Raw genomic sequence first — 21,593 nt, forward strand, 5'->3', positions numbered from 1 at the left:
TGGTCATGGAGGGAGCAGGGGTGCCCCGGGGATGGATGAATAGAAATAATACAAGCCAGGCCACGGTGGAAGATACATACCTCTATATGAACCTGGGGCTACCTGTGCATTGCACCTATAAGACACTGATGCAATGCACTGCAGGCCTGGATGCCAAAATATAATAAATGCACATTTACAATTTTATAATCGTTGGGGCTTTTACAACATTTTTTGATAAATGGACAATACCTTTAAATATTGTATTCCAGCTGTATATAACATTGTAACCAACAATGTAGCAAAGTTATAAACTACTTATATATAGAAGAGGTTCTTGCATACCTGGGACAGATAATTCAGTTTGCTTAAGTCTTCATATTCAATGTCCCTTCTGGAACCGATCACCTCGTCCACCTCCGCCTGGACTCTGAAAAATAAAAAATTGTATCATTTTATAAAACGATTCTACTTAAAAGAGAGCACCTTAGAGAGGTTGCAACGCTGGTCTGGTAGCATGGGTGAAGGAAGACAGCCTGAGTCAGGAAAAGATAGCTATTACACCCCAGTCCTGCACCCCTAGGCTAATAAACTTTTAATTTTTGCAGTGCAGGGATTTGTGCGGTGTTGGGAGGGAAAGTGTGTGTGTGTGGGGGGGGGGGGTATTTCAAGAGTAGGTTTTGTCTAATTCCTCAATTAAATTGTCCAGGACAATCTTTTTTTCTGAGTTTGTGGGTCTTAAAAATGATTTTCCTCTACATGTACTATAACACATAAGATGAAGAAAAGGCAAACATTAAAATGTCCTTCCTAAGAGAGACAAACCTAAAAACAAGTACATTTAAACAAATGTTATGGGGTACACAAAGCTCTGCTATGTACTGCCACCTTGTTTCCACCTTCTTAAGGCTTCTCAGTGACATACCTCTGCAGGGAGTTTTTTCTCAGAGAATAGGTGCAGAAACTCCCCTCTTCTGGGTCACCCCTTGTTTCCGCCCCCTGCCCACCTCCGAGCACCGTCCCTTGGTTCCACCCCCTACCCACCTCCCAGTACCACCCTTTTTAAAGAATACAGAGCCAAGTATCATTTTGTAGGGAATTTGTTAATGATTACAAGAAAAGCAGTAAAATAAATCCCCTGCAGCCAGCAACAATAGATTCCCCCAGAAAAAATGGATCCCCACAACAAAATAACATTGCAGCAACAATAGCCCCCAGCAGCAACAACAGATCTCCCATCAGCAAGCAACAATAGACCCCTCCCTTAACAGTAGGCCCCTTCTGGAAGAAACTGACCTCCCAGCAATAGACCACCATGCAAAAACAGATCCCCTCCAATGACAATAGATCCCCCAGCAGCCAGTGGCCAGCATCAATAAACCCTCCAGCACACCCCAGCACCTCTGCCACGTTCCTGCTGAAAAAAGCCCTATACCTCTCTAATATCTCTGGGTGTCGTGCCAGTTCCATCACTGCAAATGATAGCTGGTTGGCTGTTGTCTCTTGTCCTAGAAATTAATAATCAATTAATTACCATAACAGAAGACTGATTAGTAGATTGGTAATTGTAAGATAAACCTTTTACTTACCAGCGATGAAGAAGGTGATAAAATTATCCAATAAAATTTCCATGTCACATGTTTTCTCCATCGCTGTGAGGACACAAACATGTGAGGTTATTCAGGGATCATGGCTCTCTTACATGCTGCCGTAATGTTTTGCTATTCAGTGGATTATCTAGGGTTTGGCACATGCCTAAGGCGCCACTTCAAGGGGTGTCATATAGAGCTGAGACCCATCCATATTATATTTAAATTTCTAGATGACAAACTATCTCCCATATTGCTTCCAGACAGGATACAGTTTATCCCATGGAAAAGCTGTTGCCAGACCTCATTAGTCTGCAAGGTGCAGGTGGGCCAGTTCACCCACACCATTGAAATGCATAATGTTGAACTAGGGTGGGCTGCATCCACAGCTGCCCCCAGCATTAAGAGGATGACCACCTTCCAGCACTGGCATGCTTCCTTTCAGCACTGCTCCACCACCTTCCAGCACTGCCATGACTTCTTCCAACACTGCTCTGCCTCCTTCAAGCACTGCCATGCCTCCTTCCAGCACTGCTCTGCCTCCTTCCAACACTGCTCTGCCTCCTTCCAGCACTGCCATGCCACCAACCAGCACTGCTCTGCCTTCTTCCAACACTGCTCTGCCTCCTTCCAGCACTGCCATGCCTTCTTCCAACACTCTTCTGCCTCCTTCTGACACTGCCATGCCTCCTTCCAACACTGCTCTGCCTCCTTCCAGCACTGCCATGCCACCATCCAGCACTGCTCTGCCTTCTTCCAACACTGCTCTGCCTCCTTCCAGCACTGCCATGTGTTCTTCCAACACTGCTCTGCCTCCTTCCAGCACTGCCATGCCACCATCCAGCAATGTCATGCCACCTTCCAGCACTGCCATGTCTTTTTCCAACACTGCTGTGCCTCCTTCCAGCACTGCCATGCCTTCTTCCAGCACTGCCATGCCTCCTTCCAGCACTGCCATGCCTCCTTCCAGAACTGCCTTGCCACCATCCAGCACTGCTCTGCCTTCTTCCAACACTGCTCTGCCTCCTTCTAGCACTGCCATGTGTTCTTCCAACACTGCTCTGCCACCATCCAGCACTGTCATGCCACCTTCCAGCACTGCCATGCCTTTTTCCAACACTGCTCTGCCTCCTTCCGGCACTGCCATGCCTTCTTCCAGCACTGCTCTGCCTCCTTCCAGCACTGCCATGCCTTCTGCCAGCACTGCTCTGACTCCTTCCAGCACTGCCATGCCTTCTTCCAACACTGCTCTGACTCCTTCCAGCACTGCCATGCCTTCTTCCAGCACTGCTCTGACTCCTTCCAGCACTGCAATGCCTTCTTCTAGCACTGTTCTGCCTCCTTTCAACACTGCTCTGCCTCCTTTCAGTACTGCCATGCCACCATCCTGCACTGCTCTGCCTCCTTCCAGCACTGCCATGCCACCATCCAGCACTGCTCTGCCTTCTTCCAACACTGCTGTGCCTCCTTCCAGCACTGCCATGTGTTCTTCCAACAATGCTCTTCCTCCTTCCAGCACTGCCATGCCACTATCCAGCACTGTCATGCCACCTTCCAGCACTGCCATGCCTTTTTCCAACACAACTCTGCCTCCTTCCAGCACTGCCATGCCTTCTTCCTGCACTGCTCTGCCTCCTTCCAGCACTGCCATGCCTTCTGCCAGCACTGCTCTGACTCCTTCCAGCACTGGAATGCCTTCTTCCAACACTGCTCTGACTCTTTCCGGCACTGCCATGCCACCATCCAGCACTGCTCTGCCTTCTTCCAACACTGCTCTGCCTCCTTCAAGTACTGCCATGCCTTCTTCCAACATTATTCCAACACTGCTCGTCCTCCTTCCAGCACTGCCATGCCACCATCCAGGACTGTCATACCACCATCCAGCACTGCCACACCACCATCCAGCACTGCCAAGCCTCCTTCCAGCACTGCTCCACCACCTTCCAACACTGCCATGTCTCCTTCCAGCACTGATCACTGCCATGTTACCATCCAGCACTGCTCTGCCTCCTTCCAGCACTGCCATGCCACCATCCAGCACTGTCATACCACCATCCAGCACTGCCAAGCCTCCTTCTAGCACTGCTCCACCATCTTCCAGCACTGCCATGTCTCCTTCCAGCACGGATCACTGCCATGTCACCATCCAGCACTGATCTGCCTCCTTCCAGCACTGATCTGCCTCCTTCCAGCACTGATCTGCCTCCTCCCAGCACTGCTCTGCTTTGACTTCTTCCAGCACTGCCATGCCTCCTTCCAACACTGCTCTGCCTCCTTTCAGCACTCTTTTCCCTCTGTACAGTCTTGCTCTATCCCCCACTTCTGCCGTGCTGGCACAGCTGTAGTATGGTAAATATTTAAAGGGGGACTATGATATAAAGGTGTGCTGTAATGGAAAAGGGACACTGCTGTAAAGGGGGACTCTGATGAAAGGGGGGACTCAGATGCAAGGGAGATTCTGAGAAAAAAGGGGGACTCTGATGTGATGGGGGATCTCTCATGTAAAGGGGGTGCTCTGATGTGATGGGGGACCTCTGATGTGAAGGGATGCTTCTGATGTGAAGTTAAACTCATGAAGAGTGAGCACAGTGACACAGAGATGATCTCATCGCTGTATTGCATATTCTTTCATTGTCCAGGCACAGGCCAGGGACAAATCCAGGACAGTCTGGGCTCAGAGGAAGTAAGTTGAATTATGCTGGCCATTAGACTGGAGACATCTAGTGGCTGAAAACAAAAGTGCTGTGGGGCAACTCTCTGGAGTGAAGGTATATTTTGCACATCTACAATGTCTTACAGTAAAAAAACAAAGTTCTAAATCTCAGATCTGTTTCTGACTTTGTTGGGAAAGCGAATGATCCTTTGCAAACTCGTCACTTACATGCACCTTTGAGGATCTGTGATAATATGTCCATGGGTATCTCCTCCCCATCCTCCATGGCCTTCTGTCTCTTCTCTATGCACTCTTTCCCTGTCTGGCGGAGGAGCCGAACGCTGTCCCGGACGTCCCTGACAAAACCTCGTTTTCCTGGGCTGTACTGTTTGGAAAATAATAAAACAATTACAGGCAGTCGGTTCACCCAAAACTGATATTTGGTAGATATCGGAGCGTTAGATCACCTACCGTCTTTACTATCTCTCATGGGCTCCATTGGTCAGATCTCTGTGCTGAGTCCCCAGGTCTGTACATCTGATGTGCCCATTATGAGGGGTTCTCACCATCCCTGGGTGGAGCTTCTTGGTTTACACACTTTTGCCCACTATGAGGGGTTCCCACCATCCTCGCACTGAGCTTCCAGGTCTGCACACCTGCTGTGCCCATTATGAGGGGTTCTCACCATCCCTGGGTGGAGCTTCTTGGTTTACACTTTTTTGCCCACTATGAGGGGTTCCCACCATCCTCGCACTGAGCTTCCAGGTTTGCACACCTGCTGTGCCCATTATGAGAGGTTCTCACCATCCCTGGGTGGAGCTTCTTGGTTTACACACTTTTGCCCACTATGAGGGGTTCCCACCATCCTCGCACTGAGCTTCCAGGTCTGCACACCTGCTGTGCCCATTATGAGGGGTTCTCACCATCCCTGGGTGGAGCTTCTTGGTCTACACACTTATTGTGCCCACTATGAGGGGTTCCCACCATCCTCGCACTGAGCTTCCAGGTCTGCACACCTGCTGTGCCCATTATGAGGGGTTCTCACCATCCCTGGGTGGAGCTTCTTGGTCTACACACTTATTGTGCCCACTATGAGGGGTTCCCACCATCCTCGCACTGAGCTTCCAGGTCTGCACACCTGCTGTGCCCATTATGAGAGGTTATCAGCATCCCTAGGTGGAGCTCCTTGGTTTACACACTTGTGCCCACTATGAGGATTCCCACCATCCTCGCACTGAGCTTCCAGGTCTGCACACCTGCTGTGCCCATTATGAGGGGTTCTCACCATCCCTGGGTGGAGCTTCTTGGTTTACACACTTGTGCCCACTATGAGGGGTTCCCACCATCCTCGCACTGAGCTTCCAGGTTTGCACACCTGCTGTGCCCATTATGAGAGGTTCTCACCATCCCTGGGTGGAGCTTCTTGGTTTACACACTTATTGTGCCCACTATGAGGATTCCCACCATCCTCGCACTGAGCTTCCAGGTCTGCACACCTGCTGTGCCCATTATGAGGGGTTCTCACCATCCCTGGGTGGAGCTTCTTGGTTTACACACTTTTGCCCACTATGAGGGGTTCCCACCATCCTCGCACTGAGCTTCCAGGTCTGCACACCTGCTGTGCCCATTATGAGAGGTTATCAGCATCCCTAGGTGGAGCTCCTTGGTTTACACACTTGTGCCCACTATGAGGATTCCCACCATCCTCGCACTGAGCTTCCAGGTCTGCACACCTGCTGTGCCCATTATGAGGGGTTCTCACCATCCCTGGGTGGAGCTTCTTGGTCTACACACTTATTGTGCCCACTATGAGGGGTTCCCACCATCCTCGCACTGAGCTTCCAGGTCTGCACACCTGCTGTGCCCATTATGAGAGGTTCTCATCATCCCTGGGCTGAACTCCCTGGTTTACACACTTGTTGTGCCCATTATGAGGGTCTCCTACCATTCCAGTGCTGAGTTCCCAGGTCTGCACACCTACTGTGTTCATTATGAGGGGTTCTCACCATCCCTGGGCTGATCTCTCTGGTTTACACACTTGTTGTGCCCATTATGAGGGTCAACTACCATTCCAGTGCTGAGTTTCCAGGTCTGCACACCTGCTGTGTCCATTTTGAGGGGTTCTCACCATCCCTGTGCTAAGTGGCTGTGTCCATTATCAGACAAGAAGAGAGGAAGGTAAGTACACACAGCTTATGTTTCATATAGTAAAGTGAACCTGTTACTTCTTCCACCTTTGGCCAATATGCAGGTTATTTTTTTAATGGCGCAGGTGACAATCCGAAGCAGCACACAGAACACACCAACCTCTACCAAAGGATTCCGGGTCTCGCCCACACCTCTCATGACCATGGAAATGGCTTGAGGGAAGGGGGTCTGGTCATCATGCAGAGAGTTCAGTTCCATTCCAAAGGCGACCTGCAAATAGCACACTATGTCAGTGGATCTGGTGACATCTGGTCCATTCTGCTTCTGAAAATCTTGAAAATACTTTAAAATCAATTTTATCATGATGATGTAATTTAGTTATCGGGGAATTTCTCCATAACACGGATTTCACCATAATATAAAATCAGCCACATGGCATAATTAACCCGCTGGACAAGCGTGGCACCTCCTAGCATAGGATGCTAGGCAAATTTAGGGAGCCGTGGTTGACTACTTTCCCTTGTCTCTGGAAGAAGCTTCCAGAACATAGTGAGGGAGATTGAAATGACCAACCCGAATACTTATCATAGCCTGGCCAATCTCTGGAGAGGAGTGTCCAGAAGATGGCAGGGAAGGTGATAAATAGTCTGAAGCCCTGGAGAGATCTCCCAAGAAAGGTTCCAAGCCTTAGGGGGGCTGCTGTAGCCTGTGACTGTGTAGCTGTTCTTGGGGTCTCAGTGGTGTCAGGGCTGAGGGCCTGGAGTGATCTCCCTGATGAGCTGGCTATAAGACTTCACTGAAGGGATCTGGTCAAGAAGATTGTCTCCCTCACTGGACCATGTCTGAGAGAAGCTGGAATGAGTGCAGGTGTCCTGGGGACTTGTGAGTTTTGACTCTGAATGGATTCCTAGTGGCTGGGATATACACTCACCAGCCACTTTATTAGGTCCACCTGTTCAATTGCTTGGAAACACAAATTGCTAATCAGCCAATCACATGGCAGCAACTCAATGCATTTAGGCATGTAGGCGTAGTGAAGACAACTTGCTGAAGTTCAAACCGGGCATCAGAATGGGGATGAAAGGGGATTTAATTGACTTTGAACGTGACAAGGTTGTTGGTGCCAGACGGGCTTGTCTGAGTATTTAAAAAACTGCTTATTTACTGTGATTTTCACGCATCAGAATGGGAAAGAAGGGGGATTTAAGTGACTTTGAAAGTGGTGTTGTTGTTGGTGCCAGACGGGCTGGTCTGAGTATTTAAAAAATTGCTGATCTACTGGGATTTTTTAAGCACAACCATGTCTTTACAGAGAATGGTCTGAAAAAGAGAAAATATCCAGAGAGTGGCAGTTGTGTGGACAAAAATGCCTTGTTGATGTCAGAGGTCAGAGGAGAATGGGCAGACTGGTTCCAGATTATAGAAAGGCAACAGTAACTCAATTAACCACTTGTTACAACCAAGGTAGGCAGAATACCATCTATGAAAGCACAACACGTCGAACCTTGAAGCAGATGGGCTACAGCAGCAGAAGACCACACCGGGTGCCACTCCTGTCAGCTAAAAACAGGAAACAAAGGCTACAATAAGCACAGGATCACCAAAACTGGACAACAGAAGATTGGAAAAACGTTGCCTGGTCTGATGAGTCTCCATTTCCCTAGAGATGGTTGTGCGAGAAAATCCCAGTAAATCAGCAGTTTTTTAAATATTCAGACCAGCGTGTCTGGCACCAACAACCATGCCATGTTCAAAGTTACTTAAATCCCCTTTCATCCCCATTCTGATGCCCGGTTTGAACTTCAGCGATCGTCTTCCCCACGTCTAGATGCCTGAATGCATTGAGCTGCTGCCATGTGATTGGCTGATTAGCAATTTGTGTTACCAAGCAATTGAACAGATGTACCTAGTAAAGTGGCGGGTGAGTGTAATGCAGGCCATAGATGGGGAGAAAACCGGCCGATATTTCTTAAAAAAACCGAAAAATCGGTCGTTCAATCGGCCGACGTTACCAGGAACGGTAAAGAAAAAAAATCGGCCGATTTTCATCCCGTCTACAGCCGGCAAAAAGTGTCCCTGCAGAGAGCTCCGCTATTTCTTTGACAGTTCTTTGACATTTATAGCGGCTGCAACATTGTATCTATTTGTATCCATTTCGGATACAGATGTTTTTATTCGGAAACAAATAGATACAATGTTGCAGCCGCTATAAATGTCAAAGAACTGTCAAAGAAATAGCGGAGCTCTCTGCAGGGACACATTTTTCCAGACTGGAATTCTTCTTCATCCTCTTCCTCTTCATCCTCTTCTTCTTCATCCTCTTCTTCTTCCTCATCCTCTTCTTCTTTTTCTTCATCCTCTTCTTCTTCTTCATCCTCTTCTTCTTCATCCTCTTCCTCTTCTGCTTCTTCATCCTCTTCCTCTTCTACTTCTTCTTCATCCTCTTCATCCTCTTCTTCATCCTCTTCTTCTTCATCCTCTTCTTCTTCATCATCTTCTTCTTCATCATCTTCTTCATCCTCTTCTTCATCTTCTTCTTCATCTTCTTCTTCTTCATCCTCTTCTTCTTCTTCTTCTTCTCCTTCATCTTCTTCTTCTTCATCATCCTCTTCTTCTTCCTCTTCTTCTTCATCCTCTTCTTCTTCCTCTTCTTCTTCTTCAGCTTCTTCATCTTCTTCTTCTTCATCAACCTCTTCTTCTTCTTCATCCTCTTCTTTCTCTCCTTCCTCTTCTTCTTCCTCTTCTTCATCCACTTCTTCTTTCTTCTTTTTGTCTTCCTCTTGCAGGTCACTGCTCATGTGCAGATTTTTTAATCGGTAAAAAGATCGACCGATTTGCCCATAATTGCCGCGAAAATCGGCCGATCGGAAAAATCAGCCGATCTTTTTCTAACTTTACCGATAAAAAAAATCTGTCAAAATACCGAAAAACGGCCGACCTATTAACCCATTAATGATCCGAAAATTGGCCGATTTTATTTTCGGCCGGAAAATCGGGTGAATTTATTTTCAGCCGAAAAATCAGCCACTTTTCGACCCATCTATGGCCTGCATAAGTGTCAGAGGTAGCTTGCACTGAGATGGGTCCAGGGGCGGATTGACCATTTGGAAACTCGGGCACCGCCCGAGGGCCCGGGGTCAGTAGGGGGCCCCATGAGATGCCCCTGGTACCTTTATCATAGGCTTTTTTTAGTTTGGGCAAGGACACAGGGGCCCCATGATCCCCTATTGCCCAGGGGCCCCATGAGTTGTCAGTCCACCCCTGGACGGGTCTCATAGGGACTTGTAGTTCTGGCCATTTCCCTGTCCTCAGCAGAATCCTGAAGTGTGAGCCTACAGAAGAGTGCCCTCCTGCTCACTGGGCAGCATTTTGGAGCATCCAATGCCTTAACTCCTGTCCAGTTCTTCAAGTAACACATTTCAGAAAGACATCCCCTAGACTGGGTTATTGGACTTGCAGTGCATGGACTGGTGCTTGTGGTGGGAGGCAGCCTCTGTACTATTAGGAAAGAACCAGCAGTTACCAGCAGCCCCTATGGGGGTAGCGCTACACAAGAAATATAAGATCAGAGTTTGCTGACTTATGGTAACAGATTTGGACCATTCTCAAAGATTGGCAGTTTGCATTTTCTTTTAGTTACTAGCCGCATGCTTATTCCAGAATAGCAGATTTCTATGTAAGGATCCAGGATGAGCATGACACCCTGAAGTCTGCAGCTGTAACCCCTTTGCATCCCGAGCAACTTTTTACATTTTTCTCAGTTACCTTTGCAATGACATCCAGTGTTACTTTACTCATCATTTCATGCATTGATAACTCTGCTTTCCCATCTGCTTTCTCTGTCAATTGCTCCATCAGCTCCTCTGCTTTTTCATTGAAAGTCCCCATCAATCCCATCAGATACCTGCAAAGAAGAAAACACAAGTTTCCATCGCTGCTAAACTCTCACCTGTAGACGGTAGTAAAAGATACTCTAAAACAAAAAAAAAATGTACAGCTGTTTGTTCATTAAAACTGTGTTAATGGGGCATAATCAGGGCCAGTGCTTCCAATAGGCAAACTAGGCAGCCATCTAGGGCACATTGTCACCTAGGGGCGCCTGGGTGCAGCACAGGTCTGTACTCTCTCTGTGTGTGGGACACCGCCACGTCATGAATGATCCTTCAGTTGAGAGGAGGGGTGGCAGAGGGGAGGAAGAAAGGACAGAGGAAGATGCCGGGTGTCTGGGGCCAGTGTAGCAGCTGAGCTGCAGTTCCTTCCAGTGTTCCTCTCAGACTCAGTCCCTTACTGCTAGCAGCTGGTGATCACTGTGAAGTTCCAGCCCTTCTCTTCTCATTCATCAGTGGAGGTGGAGCTGTGCCTGTGGAGGAAGGTAATGTCTCTGATGTCTCCTGTCTGTGTGAAAGTGACCCGGCCAGCCGGACATCCATCACATGTGCAATGTGTCTGTGAGTGATGACATCATCTCCATCCCACAGCCTGTTCTTCTAGTGCCTGCTGGGCCTGCTGATCTGTGTCAGTGTTGCTGTGTTGTGTTGGATCTGAACTGTATGGGATCGCTCAGCTCAGCTGCCTGCTGTCACAATGTTTTACCCCCCCATTGATTGGGGATTTCCAGGCTGGGATCTGTCAGAGTGTGGATCTATCATCCTCCACTCTCTTCAAATGTCGCCCTGCCACTGCCAGCCACAGATACAGTCCATCCGTGACTCTGATTTTGTATATTGGTGTCGGTGGCATCTTATGGCACTTATTTGTGCAAATTAAAAGAAAATTGGCAGTTTCATATTTTGTTGATTTATTATATTCTACTGTTTTATTTATTTATTTATTTTGGGGGAGGGAACAAGTAGCTGGTCTTGTCTTGGGTGCAAAATAGTTTGGCACAGGCCCTGGGTAAATTCAGATGTTTCTAGGCTATATTTTCTGCAGTTCAAATGTGTAAATGCAGAAAATATTGCATTATAGTCACTAATGGCTCAGCATCACATGTGAGCATTGTCTAGGGGGCCTACGTGCAAAAGCAGCCACTTCTCCAGACTGACATCCATCCATCAAGGCATTTTGATATTTGCATAACTCCTCCACCTTCCCATTTGCCATGATCTGCCTGCATGCATAGAAAAGCACAGAGAATAAGTCTACAATAAGATATGCAATTAAAACTGAAAGGTTTTATTTAAAACTGTTAGCATATTGATGAAGGGGGACTGTGAATGCAAAATAAAAGCAGAGTTAATGTCATCTGTAAAATACAACTTAGCAAAATACATGTGTAGGGATTTGCAGACCTCTACTGTCAGCTGCTAATATCATAGTGTTATGGATCATTATGTATTAGCATTTCCTGTCTCTGGGTGACTGGCTTAAAAACCCCAGAAGGAGGAAGTGGAGCGAGAGATAGAAAGTCTTAGCTCCATGTCCTGTGTATGCCGCTAAGTACAGGCCAGAAGGGACTATTATGTAAGTATACCTATGTTTTATTACTTTAACTGCAGTTGCCGATAGCTTCTTGAGTGTGTATCTGAAACCTTGTGGCAAAAAGAGTATCACTTTCCTATTGTTATAATCTCACGTGCCCAATGCCAGATACTTAGGTCTTTGCTACTGTATGTATGTAGTAGTCACCTTCCACTATATTAGTAGGTGAACCTGTTTATTGCAGCTGCTGTTATTTTAGTTAACCCTGTCCCTTCAGGTCTTCAATTCTTTAGCTAGTTATGGCTCAGGACTCAGTAACCAGCATAGGCTAGAGTCAGGTTAGGCATTCAACAGCCAATTATGATAGTTAGAGGTCCAGTTGCATGACAAATTATAAACTACTATGGACTAAGAGACAGAGTAGAGAGGCCACAGTTTCTGCGGATGAGAGGCTGCATTCCAGGCTGGTTGGACAAACGTTGGAGGATCTCCTCATCACTGCTAATCTTGTCTTCAGGCCTCCAACACGAACGCTGATTTGAGATCATCCTCAGGGGCTCCTGTAACTGGACATTGCTGCAACATTCATCAGGAGGTATCTCCCTGCAGCTCTGACTAGGGTAGCAGATGGTGGATTGTAGAGGCCACAGCAAGCAGTAGTGAGAATCTGATATCCAATACACCCCAAAAAAAGTCAGGTGCTGAAAAATCTAACTTGGCAAAACAGCAGTGATTGGAGTCCTCTATCACTACAGAACTCAGCCGTGACCAGGGGCGAACTGACAACTCATGGGGCCCCTGGTCAATAGGGGATCATGGGGCCCCTGTGTCCTTGCCCACACTCAAAGCACACCAAAAAAAGCCTATAAATGGTACCAGGGGCATTTCATGGGGCCCCCTACTGACCTGGGCACTCGGGCAGTGCCAGAGTGCTCGAATGGTCAGTCCACCCCTGTTGTAGGGACTTGACATTTTGTATTTATTTTAGGGAACTAACAGGGTTTTTTTAAAGCTGATCCCCAGGCACAAAAACTTTCATTCAAATATATTCCTGATTAACAACAAATAATATAAATCAACCTTGTGTGCACAAAATGCCTATGCAGACATAAATATTACCTTGAAAATGCAGCAGTGATATTATCCTTGTGCTATACATAGCTTGTGCAGGCAGCAGAGCTATGGGAGGGGCCCATAAGGCTCCACCCCCTACAGGCTGCCTGCTGAAAACTACAGGAAGGGGCGGAGACAAGACCAGTTATCCTGCACAAGGGGAGAGATCAGCAGAAACTGGTCTTTATAACAGGAAGTTCCTGCACAGAAGCAAAGTGCATGTGTTTTCTCATTCAAGACTTCTGCGCAAAATACAAAAAGTGTAACCTGGATTTCAGCTTTGACTTACGTCCTGCTAAAGGCGGGATCCATCACCCTTCTCTGCTTGTGCCAATGCTCATTATCACGATCTGTCACCAGGCCATTCCCCAAAAACCTGCAAGACATGTATCAGTAAACAACTGAGGCGCTGGTTGCTGGCCATACATGGAGTGGACTTTGGTCAGCAGCCCCCCCAACCTACTTTTACAGAGGAAAAAATTGCAAACAACAAAATAAATATAGCATATACGATTGCTACACAAGTCATATTGTAATCTATTGTTACTAGAAATGACCTTTTGATTTCAATCTGCAACGCTGTCATTTTCTGTAAAATGCAATGCAAGATGATAACCTGGAGGCATTCCGTACACAGATGGTGTACAGAACGCCCCCAGAAATGTCATTTCCTGCTTGTGTGATTGGTTTACTGATTTGTCCAGAAGTCTGCACTAAGATAAAAGTCAGATTTTGGCATCCCCTGCAACAGAAAAAAAAAGTTTTTTTTGGTAAGATACTCCCACAGGGAAATCACATTTAAAGGGATGCAGACCCTGCCACTTTCCTCATTAGAAATCTGCAAGTAAAGCAGCTGATAATGATAAAATCACTTCCCTTCACATTCACTCTCCACATGGACACAGACAAACCAACAGTTATTTTTTCAGAATAACAAAAAGGTAGGAATCTGCAACAAAGGTTGTTAAAATCCCTGCAATGTACTTAGATCACCCAGAGGGGAATGTTTTTTTCTCAACACAAGTGAAGTTACTCTTTAAACCTCACATGACCAAAGTTTTGGTATTTAACTGTCACAGTGGTCATACCCATATGGAAGAAAAATATATTTAAAAATATTCTTCCCAAATATATTGACATATATTTGAAATGCTACAATTTTGGCCATATTTAATATATTTCAAAATATATTTCAATATATATATAGTGGTTTTTCACAAGCTAAAGCTATCCAGCAGAATGTATCGGTTTACATGGATGTAACAAACCACTTAACACTGGCAGGGGTGAGTACAATGATCGACTTTTCTTTATTCTTGCAAAACCTTTATCTTAAAAGAAAATAAATGTTTGCTGTAACCGATTATAAAATGTGAGCTGGATTTTGGCTTCAGTTAGTTAGTGTATCTAAATCTGCTGGTACATCTAACCAGAGGCATCCCTAGGGTTGGTGTCACCCGGTGCGGTAACACTTGGTGACACCCCCTCCGACGATCCCCGCAGAATGGATCGGATCTGCGGACTGAGCATAAAGGATCGGAGTCCGATCCATTATCCTCCCCAATCTGCAGATCCGATCCATTCTGCGGGGATCGTCGGCTTTCTTTACAACTTACCTTTTCGTGGAGCGGGTCTGGTGTCACCCCGTATAGGTTGCACGCTGACGATCCCCGCAGGATGGATCGGATCTGCGGATTGGGAAGCATAATGGATCAGACCCTGACCCATTACGCTCATTCCGCATATCCGATCCATCCTGCGGGGATCGTCGGGATGCAACCTATACGGGGTGACACCAGACCCGCTCCAAGAAAAGGTAAGTTGTAAAGAAAGCCAACGATCCCCGCAGGATAGCTCGGATCCATCCTGCAGGGATCGTCAGCTTGCTTTACAACTTACCTTTTCATGGAGCAGGTCCGGTGTCACCCCATGCGGTCGGTGTCACCCGGTGCAGTAACACTTGGTGACACCCCCTCCGACCATCCCCGCAGAATGGATTGGATCTGCAGATTGAGCATAATGGATCGGACTCCGATCCATTATGCTCAATCCGCAGATCTGATCCATCCTGCCGGGATCATTGGCTTTCTTTACAACTTACCTTTTCTTGGAGTGGGTCTGGTGTCACCCCCTATAGGTTGCACGCCGACAATCCCCGCAGGATCGATCGGATCTGCGGATTGGGGAGCATAATGGATCAGACTCCGATCCATTATGCTCATTCCGCAGATCCAATCCATCCTGCGGAGATCGTCCGGATGCAACCTATAGGGGGCGACACCAGACCCGTTACAAGAAAAGGTAAGTTGTAAAGAAAGCTGATGATCCCCGCAGGATGGATCCGATCCATCCTGCGGGGATCGTCGGCTTGCTTTACAACTTACCTTTTCATGGAGCGGGTCCGGTGTCACCCCGTGCGGTCGGTGTCACCCGGTGCGGTAACACTTGGTGACACCCCCTCCAACGATCCCCGCAGAATGGATCGGATCTGCGGATTGAGCATAATGGATCAGACTCCGATCCATTATGCTCAATCCGCAGATCCAATCCATCCTGTGGGGATTGTCGGCTTTCTTTACAACTTACCTTTTCTTGGAGTGGGTCTGGTGTCACCCCCATATAGGTTGCACGCCGACGATCCATCCTGCGGGGATTGTCGGCTTGCTTTACAACTTACCTTTTCATGGAGCGGGTCCGGTGTCAGCCCGTGCGGTCGGTGTCACCCGGTGCGGGCCGCACTCCTGCCTCGGGATGCCACTGCATCTAACACTCTTTTCCCCACAGACTGACAATGATGCTGTATGCCGTGGATGCTGTGCTCATTCATCCAGAGTGGTGTCTCAGGAGGTGATACTGGCCAGATCACCAGGTGACAACAGAGGGGGGAAAAGCCAAAGAAAATAAAATCGGATGCAGCCAGCACATCTAAGGATTGGTAAGCTGCAATATATTATGTTTTTAGTTTTGGGTTTATTGCCCCTTTAGGACTAGCTATGCGCCCATTGTAAGAGGAATAATGAATAGTGAAGTACAGACAACAAAGAGAAGACAACTGCCCACTAGGAGAGGGTTGGAAGGACTTTATAGATCGTAGATCCAGTACTTACCTTACACCAAAGAGATGGAAAGCTTTCTTGTAGACCAAGTCCTTTGTGAATGTGGGTGACATCAGAACTTCCTGAAGTGTATATAAAAACATATTTTTACTGAACATTACAAAGATCCCCAAATTTTACAGTTGTCATAGAGCGGTTATTATTTTTCCTTTTATCTTTACATTCCTAGCTGCCCTTCTACACTTACCAAAATCTGTGAGTTATAGTATTCAGGTCATTTGTAAAACCCTTCCAAAATGTTTGTATAAGTCGTATCCTAGCCATGAGCAGACAATGAATGATCGGAGAGAAGGAATTCAACGTGAAGTTTCCCCGGCTGATTTTCCTTGTTCTCTTCTACATCAACTCATTGCATACAGCGGCAGGCTCAGCAAATATCTAATGTCTTGAAAAAGTATTCATACCCCTTGAAATTTTCCACATTTTTTCATGTTACAACCAAAAAACTTAAAAGTATTTTATTGGGATTTGATGTGATCAGGGGCGGACTGACAACTCATGGGGCCCCTGGGCAATGGGGGATCATGGGGCCCCTGTGTCCTTGCCCAAACTCAAAAAAGCCTATGAAAAAGGTACCAGGGGCATCTCATGGGGCCCCCTACTGACCCCAGGCCCTCGGGCAGTGCCCGAGTTTCCAAATGGTCAGTCCGCCCCTGGATGTGATAGACCAACACAAAGTGGCACATAATTGTGAAGTGGAAGGAAAATGAGAAATGGTTTTCAATTTTATTTACAAATAAATCTGTGAAAAGTGTGGCAGCATTTGTATTCAGCCCCCCGGAGTCAATACTTTGTAGGACCCCCTTTCCCTGCAAATCCAGCCACAAGTCGTTTTGGGGATGTCACTACCAGCTCTGCACATCTAGAGAGGGACATTTCTGCCCATTCTTCTTTGCAGAATCGCTCAAGCTCTGTCAGGTTGGATGGAGAGCGTCTGTGAACAGCAATTTTCAAGTCTTGCCACTGATTCTCCATTGGATTTAAGTCTGGACTGTGACTGGGCCATTCTAACACATGAATATGCTTTGATCTAAACCATTCCATTGTAGCTCTGGCTGGATGTTTCGGGTCGTTGTCCTGCTGGAAGGTGAACCTCCGCCCCGGTCTCAAGTCTTTTGCAGACTAACAGGTTTTCTTGTAAGATTTCCCTGTATTTGGCTCCCTCCATCTTCCCATCAACTCTGACCAGCTTCCCTGTCTCTACTGAAGAAAAGCATCCCCACAACATGATGCGGCCACCACCATGTTTCACAGTGGGCATGGTGTGTTCAGGGTGATGTGCAATGTTAGTTTTCCACCACACATAGCGTTTTGCTTTTAGGCCAAAAAAGTTAAATTTTTTCTGACCAGAGCCCCTTCTTCTACATGTTTGCTGTGTCCCCCACATGGCTTCTTGCAAACTGCAAACGGGATTTCTTATGGCTTTCTTCCAACAATGGCTTTCTTCTTGTCACTCTTCCATAAAGGCCAGATTTGTGGAGTGCACGACTAATAGTTGTCCTGTGGACAGATTCTCCCACCTGAGCTGTGGATCTCTGCAGTTCCTCCAGAGTTCCCATGGGCCTCTTGGCTGCTTCTTTGATGAATGCTCTCCTTGCCCGGCCTGTCAGTTTAGGCGGACAGCCATGTCTTGGTAGGTTTGCAGTTGTGCCATGCTCTTTCCATTTTCGGATGATGAATTGAACAGTGCTCCGTGAGATGTTCAAAGCTTGGGAAATTTTTTTATAACCTAACTCTACTTTAAACTTCTCCACAACTTTATCTATGACCTGCCTGGTGTGTTCCTTGGCCTTCATGATGCTGTTTGTTCACTAATGTTCTCTAACAAACCTCTGAGGGCTTCACAGAACAGATGTATTTATACTAAGATTAAATTACACACAGGTAGACTCTATTTACTAATTAGGTGACTTCTGAAGGCAATTGGTTCCACTAGATATTAGTTAGGGGTATCAGAGTAAAGTGTGGAATACAAATGTACACCGCACTTTTCAGATATTTATTTGTAAAAAATTTGAAAGCCATTTATCAATTTCCTTCTACTTCACAATTATGTGGCACTTTGTGTTGGTCTATTACATCAAAGCCCAATAAAATACATTTACATTTTTGGTTGTAACATGACAAAATGTGGAATATTTCAAGGGGTATGAATACTTTTTCAAGGCACTGTAAACGTGCGTTTTTTTATTCAACTTTCCAAACAATTTCTTTGGCAGTGACCTATTTTGTTTTATAGAGCGTCCCTCTAGGTGCCCATCCAACCTGCTCCATTTACCCACTACTCTCGGGAGTCAGCATCTTAAGAGCCCATCATAGCCTCCTCTGCAAATTGTGACTCGGAGATGCCGCACTGCTAAGCAGCCTATGTACTAGATCAGTGGATGGAAAGCGGCCTCAGCCTAGGCTCCCCCATTCCACAACTCTGACTCCTTTCACCCCAGCCACAGGACTTAGTCATACGGTCAGAGAGTCCTCTATGACTAAGGGCGAAGTGAAACGCGTTAGCTCAGGGAGGAGCCTAGGCTAAGGCCACTTTCCATCTACTGATCGGGTACATAGACTGCTTAGGGTAGTACCATACACACAAAATCTCTTTTTACTTCCAGCCTCTTGTTCTGCTTGGTCACCATTGCTGAAGAACTTCATGGCTCTCCAACTTCAATAGTTTCTGAGCCAAAGCAAGCAAGTTAGAAAGGCAAACTGGATCCAGAACTTCCTTACATCCCAGGTCGTTGATGCAAAGTATTGATGCCATTGGATCAGCATGACAACCAGGCAACCTCTATAGCCTCTTATTCCAGGTTCATCTAGAACTAGAGGCAAAACTTTTTATTTCATTTTGGATAGAGAAAGGGAGGATTATAACCCGTCAGATTTTATTTTGTCACCAACTGCGATTTCCTTTCACTTCATGTCCCATAGCCAAACAGGAAGCGAGAAGAAATCCCTGCAAGTTATGCCAGCCATACATGGGTCAAAATTCGACTGAATTTTCATCCAAAAAGCAGACCTAAGAATAATCAGCCGATTTTCGTTGTTAGTGGGTCAATGGCACCGGCCGATTTTCGTGGTTCCTCCCTTTTTCGGTAATCGAGCATGTTGGAAAATTTGTGAAAAACAACCGATTTTCGACTCAATGATGGTCAAATCGTACGATCATTTTTCCAAAAAGAATATGCGCATGAGCCGTAACCTGGAAGGAACAGAAGTTTTGCCTGTTATATGGGGTGACCTTTGTGACTCGGTCAGCCGATTTTCGAAATCATTGATGGCACCATCGGATTACCGAGCGAACAATGTTTTTGATTTTCGGACGAAAAATTGTTCGGAATTCGAACCATGTATGGCCTGCATTAAGGGAATTCCTTGAGGACCGCCAGGTCCCATTGGAAGATTTCCTCTCTAATACTTTTCTGGGGACTACCCAAAATTTGGGATTTTCTTTTACTTTCACTTTCAATGATAATGGTAAACAGGAAAAATACAGAGGGGAATCTCCCTAATGGGGTCACAGACAGCAATAAAAACTGACAGGGGAGCTAATCCTCCTCCACTCTATCCAAAACTAAAAAAAAAAGTTTTGCTTTTAGTTATACTTTAAGGATGGCATAGATGGCTTGAATTTCGGTGGTTTTGTGCTGAATCCAACAAAGTTCCAACCTTAGGTGCCCTATTGGTAACTCACACATACTCGAATTTTGTTAAAGGAGTTGGGTGGAAAATTGTTGACCGAACAGCTCCTGCATCCCATCAGAAGCAGGCACTGTTTGGGTATTCAGCTAGCTGTCAGAATACCGATCTCCTCCACTCCTCCTACCACACCATCCCCCACAGCTATTTCCTCCTGTACCACTATCCCCTCCCTCCTAGATTGTAAGCTCCAAGGAGCAGGGCCCTCGAACCCCTCATGTATTGAATTGTATTGTTACTGTATTGTCTCCCATTGTAATGTACAGCGCTGAGCAAACTGTTGGCGCCATATAAATCCTGTATAATAATAATAATACAATATCCAGCAGGGGAGATTCGTCCATCCACACTATTTAGCATGCATGGAGGAATTTGTCAGGATTTCTTTCTTCAGTCTGAAGTATACGGCCACCTTTAGTGACCCTCTCTACAGATATCCGGCATTATAGTGGCTATCCTAAGCATGACATTATATAGTGGGGCAGCACAGTGGCTAAGTGGTTAGCACTTCCACCTAGCGGTCGAGGTCGTCGGTTCGAATCCCAGCCAAGGCTTGTTTGCATGTTTTTTTTTAACCTGCCAGGGTTTACTCCAGGTTCCTCCCACACTCCAAAGACATGCTGGTAGGTGAATTGGATCCTGTCTAAATTGTCCCTAGTATGTGTATGTATGGATGTGAGTTAGGGACCTTAGATTGTACGCCCCTTGAGGGTTAGGGACCTTAGATTGTATGCCCCTTGAGGGTTAGGGACCTTAGATTGTACACCCCTTGAGGGTTAGGGACTGATGTGGATGTACAATATGTGTAAATTTATGGTGCTCTATACTGTATGTACCTGTAATCAATAAAATATATATTGCAGCTTTCTCTTACAGTAAAGTTACCTTAACAGTATTGGGACTGGTGACCAATATTATAACTCTATTTAAAACATAAATACGAACAATTGGACCGTAGATCTGTGACCTGAAAAACAAAAAAGTAAAAAAAAACTAAAAGTTTTGCCTTTAACTATATGATTATCATGTAATCTTTATTTATGGAGGATGGAACACATTTAACATACTGTTATTATTAATATGTCCATTAAAGTGGATTCCCCCCTCCCCCATTTTTTTTTTAAACCCCTCCTTACCTGATGGTAAGTTCTGCACATTTCAGATACCCACCCAGTGGAATCCAGCATTCTCCAGCTGAGATCCCCCGCTCTTCTGACAGCGCTTGGTTTCATACAGCCATGTTTTGGTGGTCATCAAGGGGCTGCTGGCTGTTCTGGGTTCAGCCGGTGTGTCTCCTGATGATGCCCTGCTAGGCCCACCCCCTCCATCTTTACTGAATGAAAGGCTTTGCCTTTCTGGAATATGTGACATCCCAGGAGGCAAAGGGAGGACAGTGCCGGCCCAAGGCAAAAAACATGCAAGGGGGTGGGCGGGGCTGGACAATTTTTTTTTAAAAATAGGGGAAAAACTACATCTAGTACTTTGTCTCATCTTCCCAGGTGCTGTTTCAGGCTAGTTGTAAAGTCACCAGTGGCTCAGTGGATAGTGGGACCCAGAAAGAACCAACACCGAGTAGATGCTGTCAGGGATCCAAAAACTGCTTACGCGTTTCGAGGGTAACCCCTCTTCATCAGAGCCACAGTGAAGAAGAGGGGTTACCCTCGAAATGCATAAGCCGTTTTTGGATCCCAGACAGCGTCTACTCTGTATTGGTTCTTTCTGGGTCCCACTTTCCACTGTGCCACAAGCTGGTGGCTCTACATGCTGTAATTTCTTAATTGTTTGTGAGTATGTTTTAATCCCTTATTAATTAAAGTACCCCAGGGATACCCAGGTGCTGTTTAAGGCTAGTTCTGAGGTCACCAGTTCCTGGCACAGTAG

At 46.3% G+C, this 21,593-nt stretch overlaps 1 protein-coding gene across 3 annotated transcripts in view; it reads right to left on the minus strand.

Annotated features, from left to right (window-relative positions):
• LOC149440098 (cholesterol 24-hydroxylase-like) overlaps window positions 1-21,593 on the minus strand; it is a 39,299-nt gene that overhangs the window by 13,843 nt on the left and 3,863 nt on the right. For 2 of the 3 annotated variants that reach the window (XM_089658914.1, XM_089658912.1), the window contains exons 3-11: window positions 20,598-20,679; window positions 16,011-16,081; window positions 13,193-13,279; window positions 10,135-10,273; window positions 6,529-6,639; window positions 4,450-4,606; window positions 1,569-1,631; window positions 1,415-1,487; window positions 325-409 (exon numbers count right to left, since the gene is read on the minus strand). In XM_089658914.1, the coding sequence (XP_089515040.1) occupies window positions 325-409; window positions 1,415-1,487; window positions 1,569-1,631; window positions 4,450-4,606; window positions 6,529-6,639; window positions 10,135-10,273; window positions 13,193-13,279; window positions 16,011-16,081; window positions 20,598-20,679 (868 nt within the window). The remainder of the gene's footprint in view (window positions 1-324; window positions 410-1,414; window positions 1,488-1,568; window positions 1,632-4,449; window positions 4,607-6,528; window positions 6,640-10,134; window positions 10,274-13,192; window positions 13,280-16,010; window positions 16,082-20,597; window positions 20,680-21,593) is intronic. The other variant, XM_089658913.1, reaches the window with a different exon arrangement.

This window comes from Staurois parvus, unplaced genomic scaffold (assembly GCF_062004578.1).
Source record: "Staurois parvus isolate SC_StPar_1 unplaced genomic scaffold, SC_StPar_1.0 ptg001112l, whole genome shotgun sequence".
Lineage (NCBI taxonomy): Eukaryota > Metazoa > Chordata > Amphibia > Anura > Ranidae > Staurois > Staurois parvus.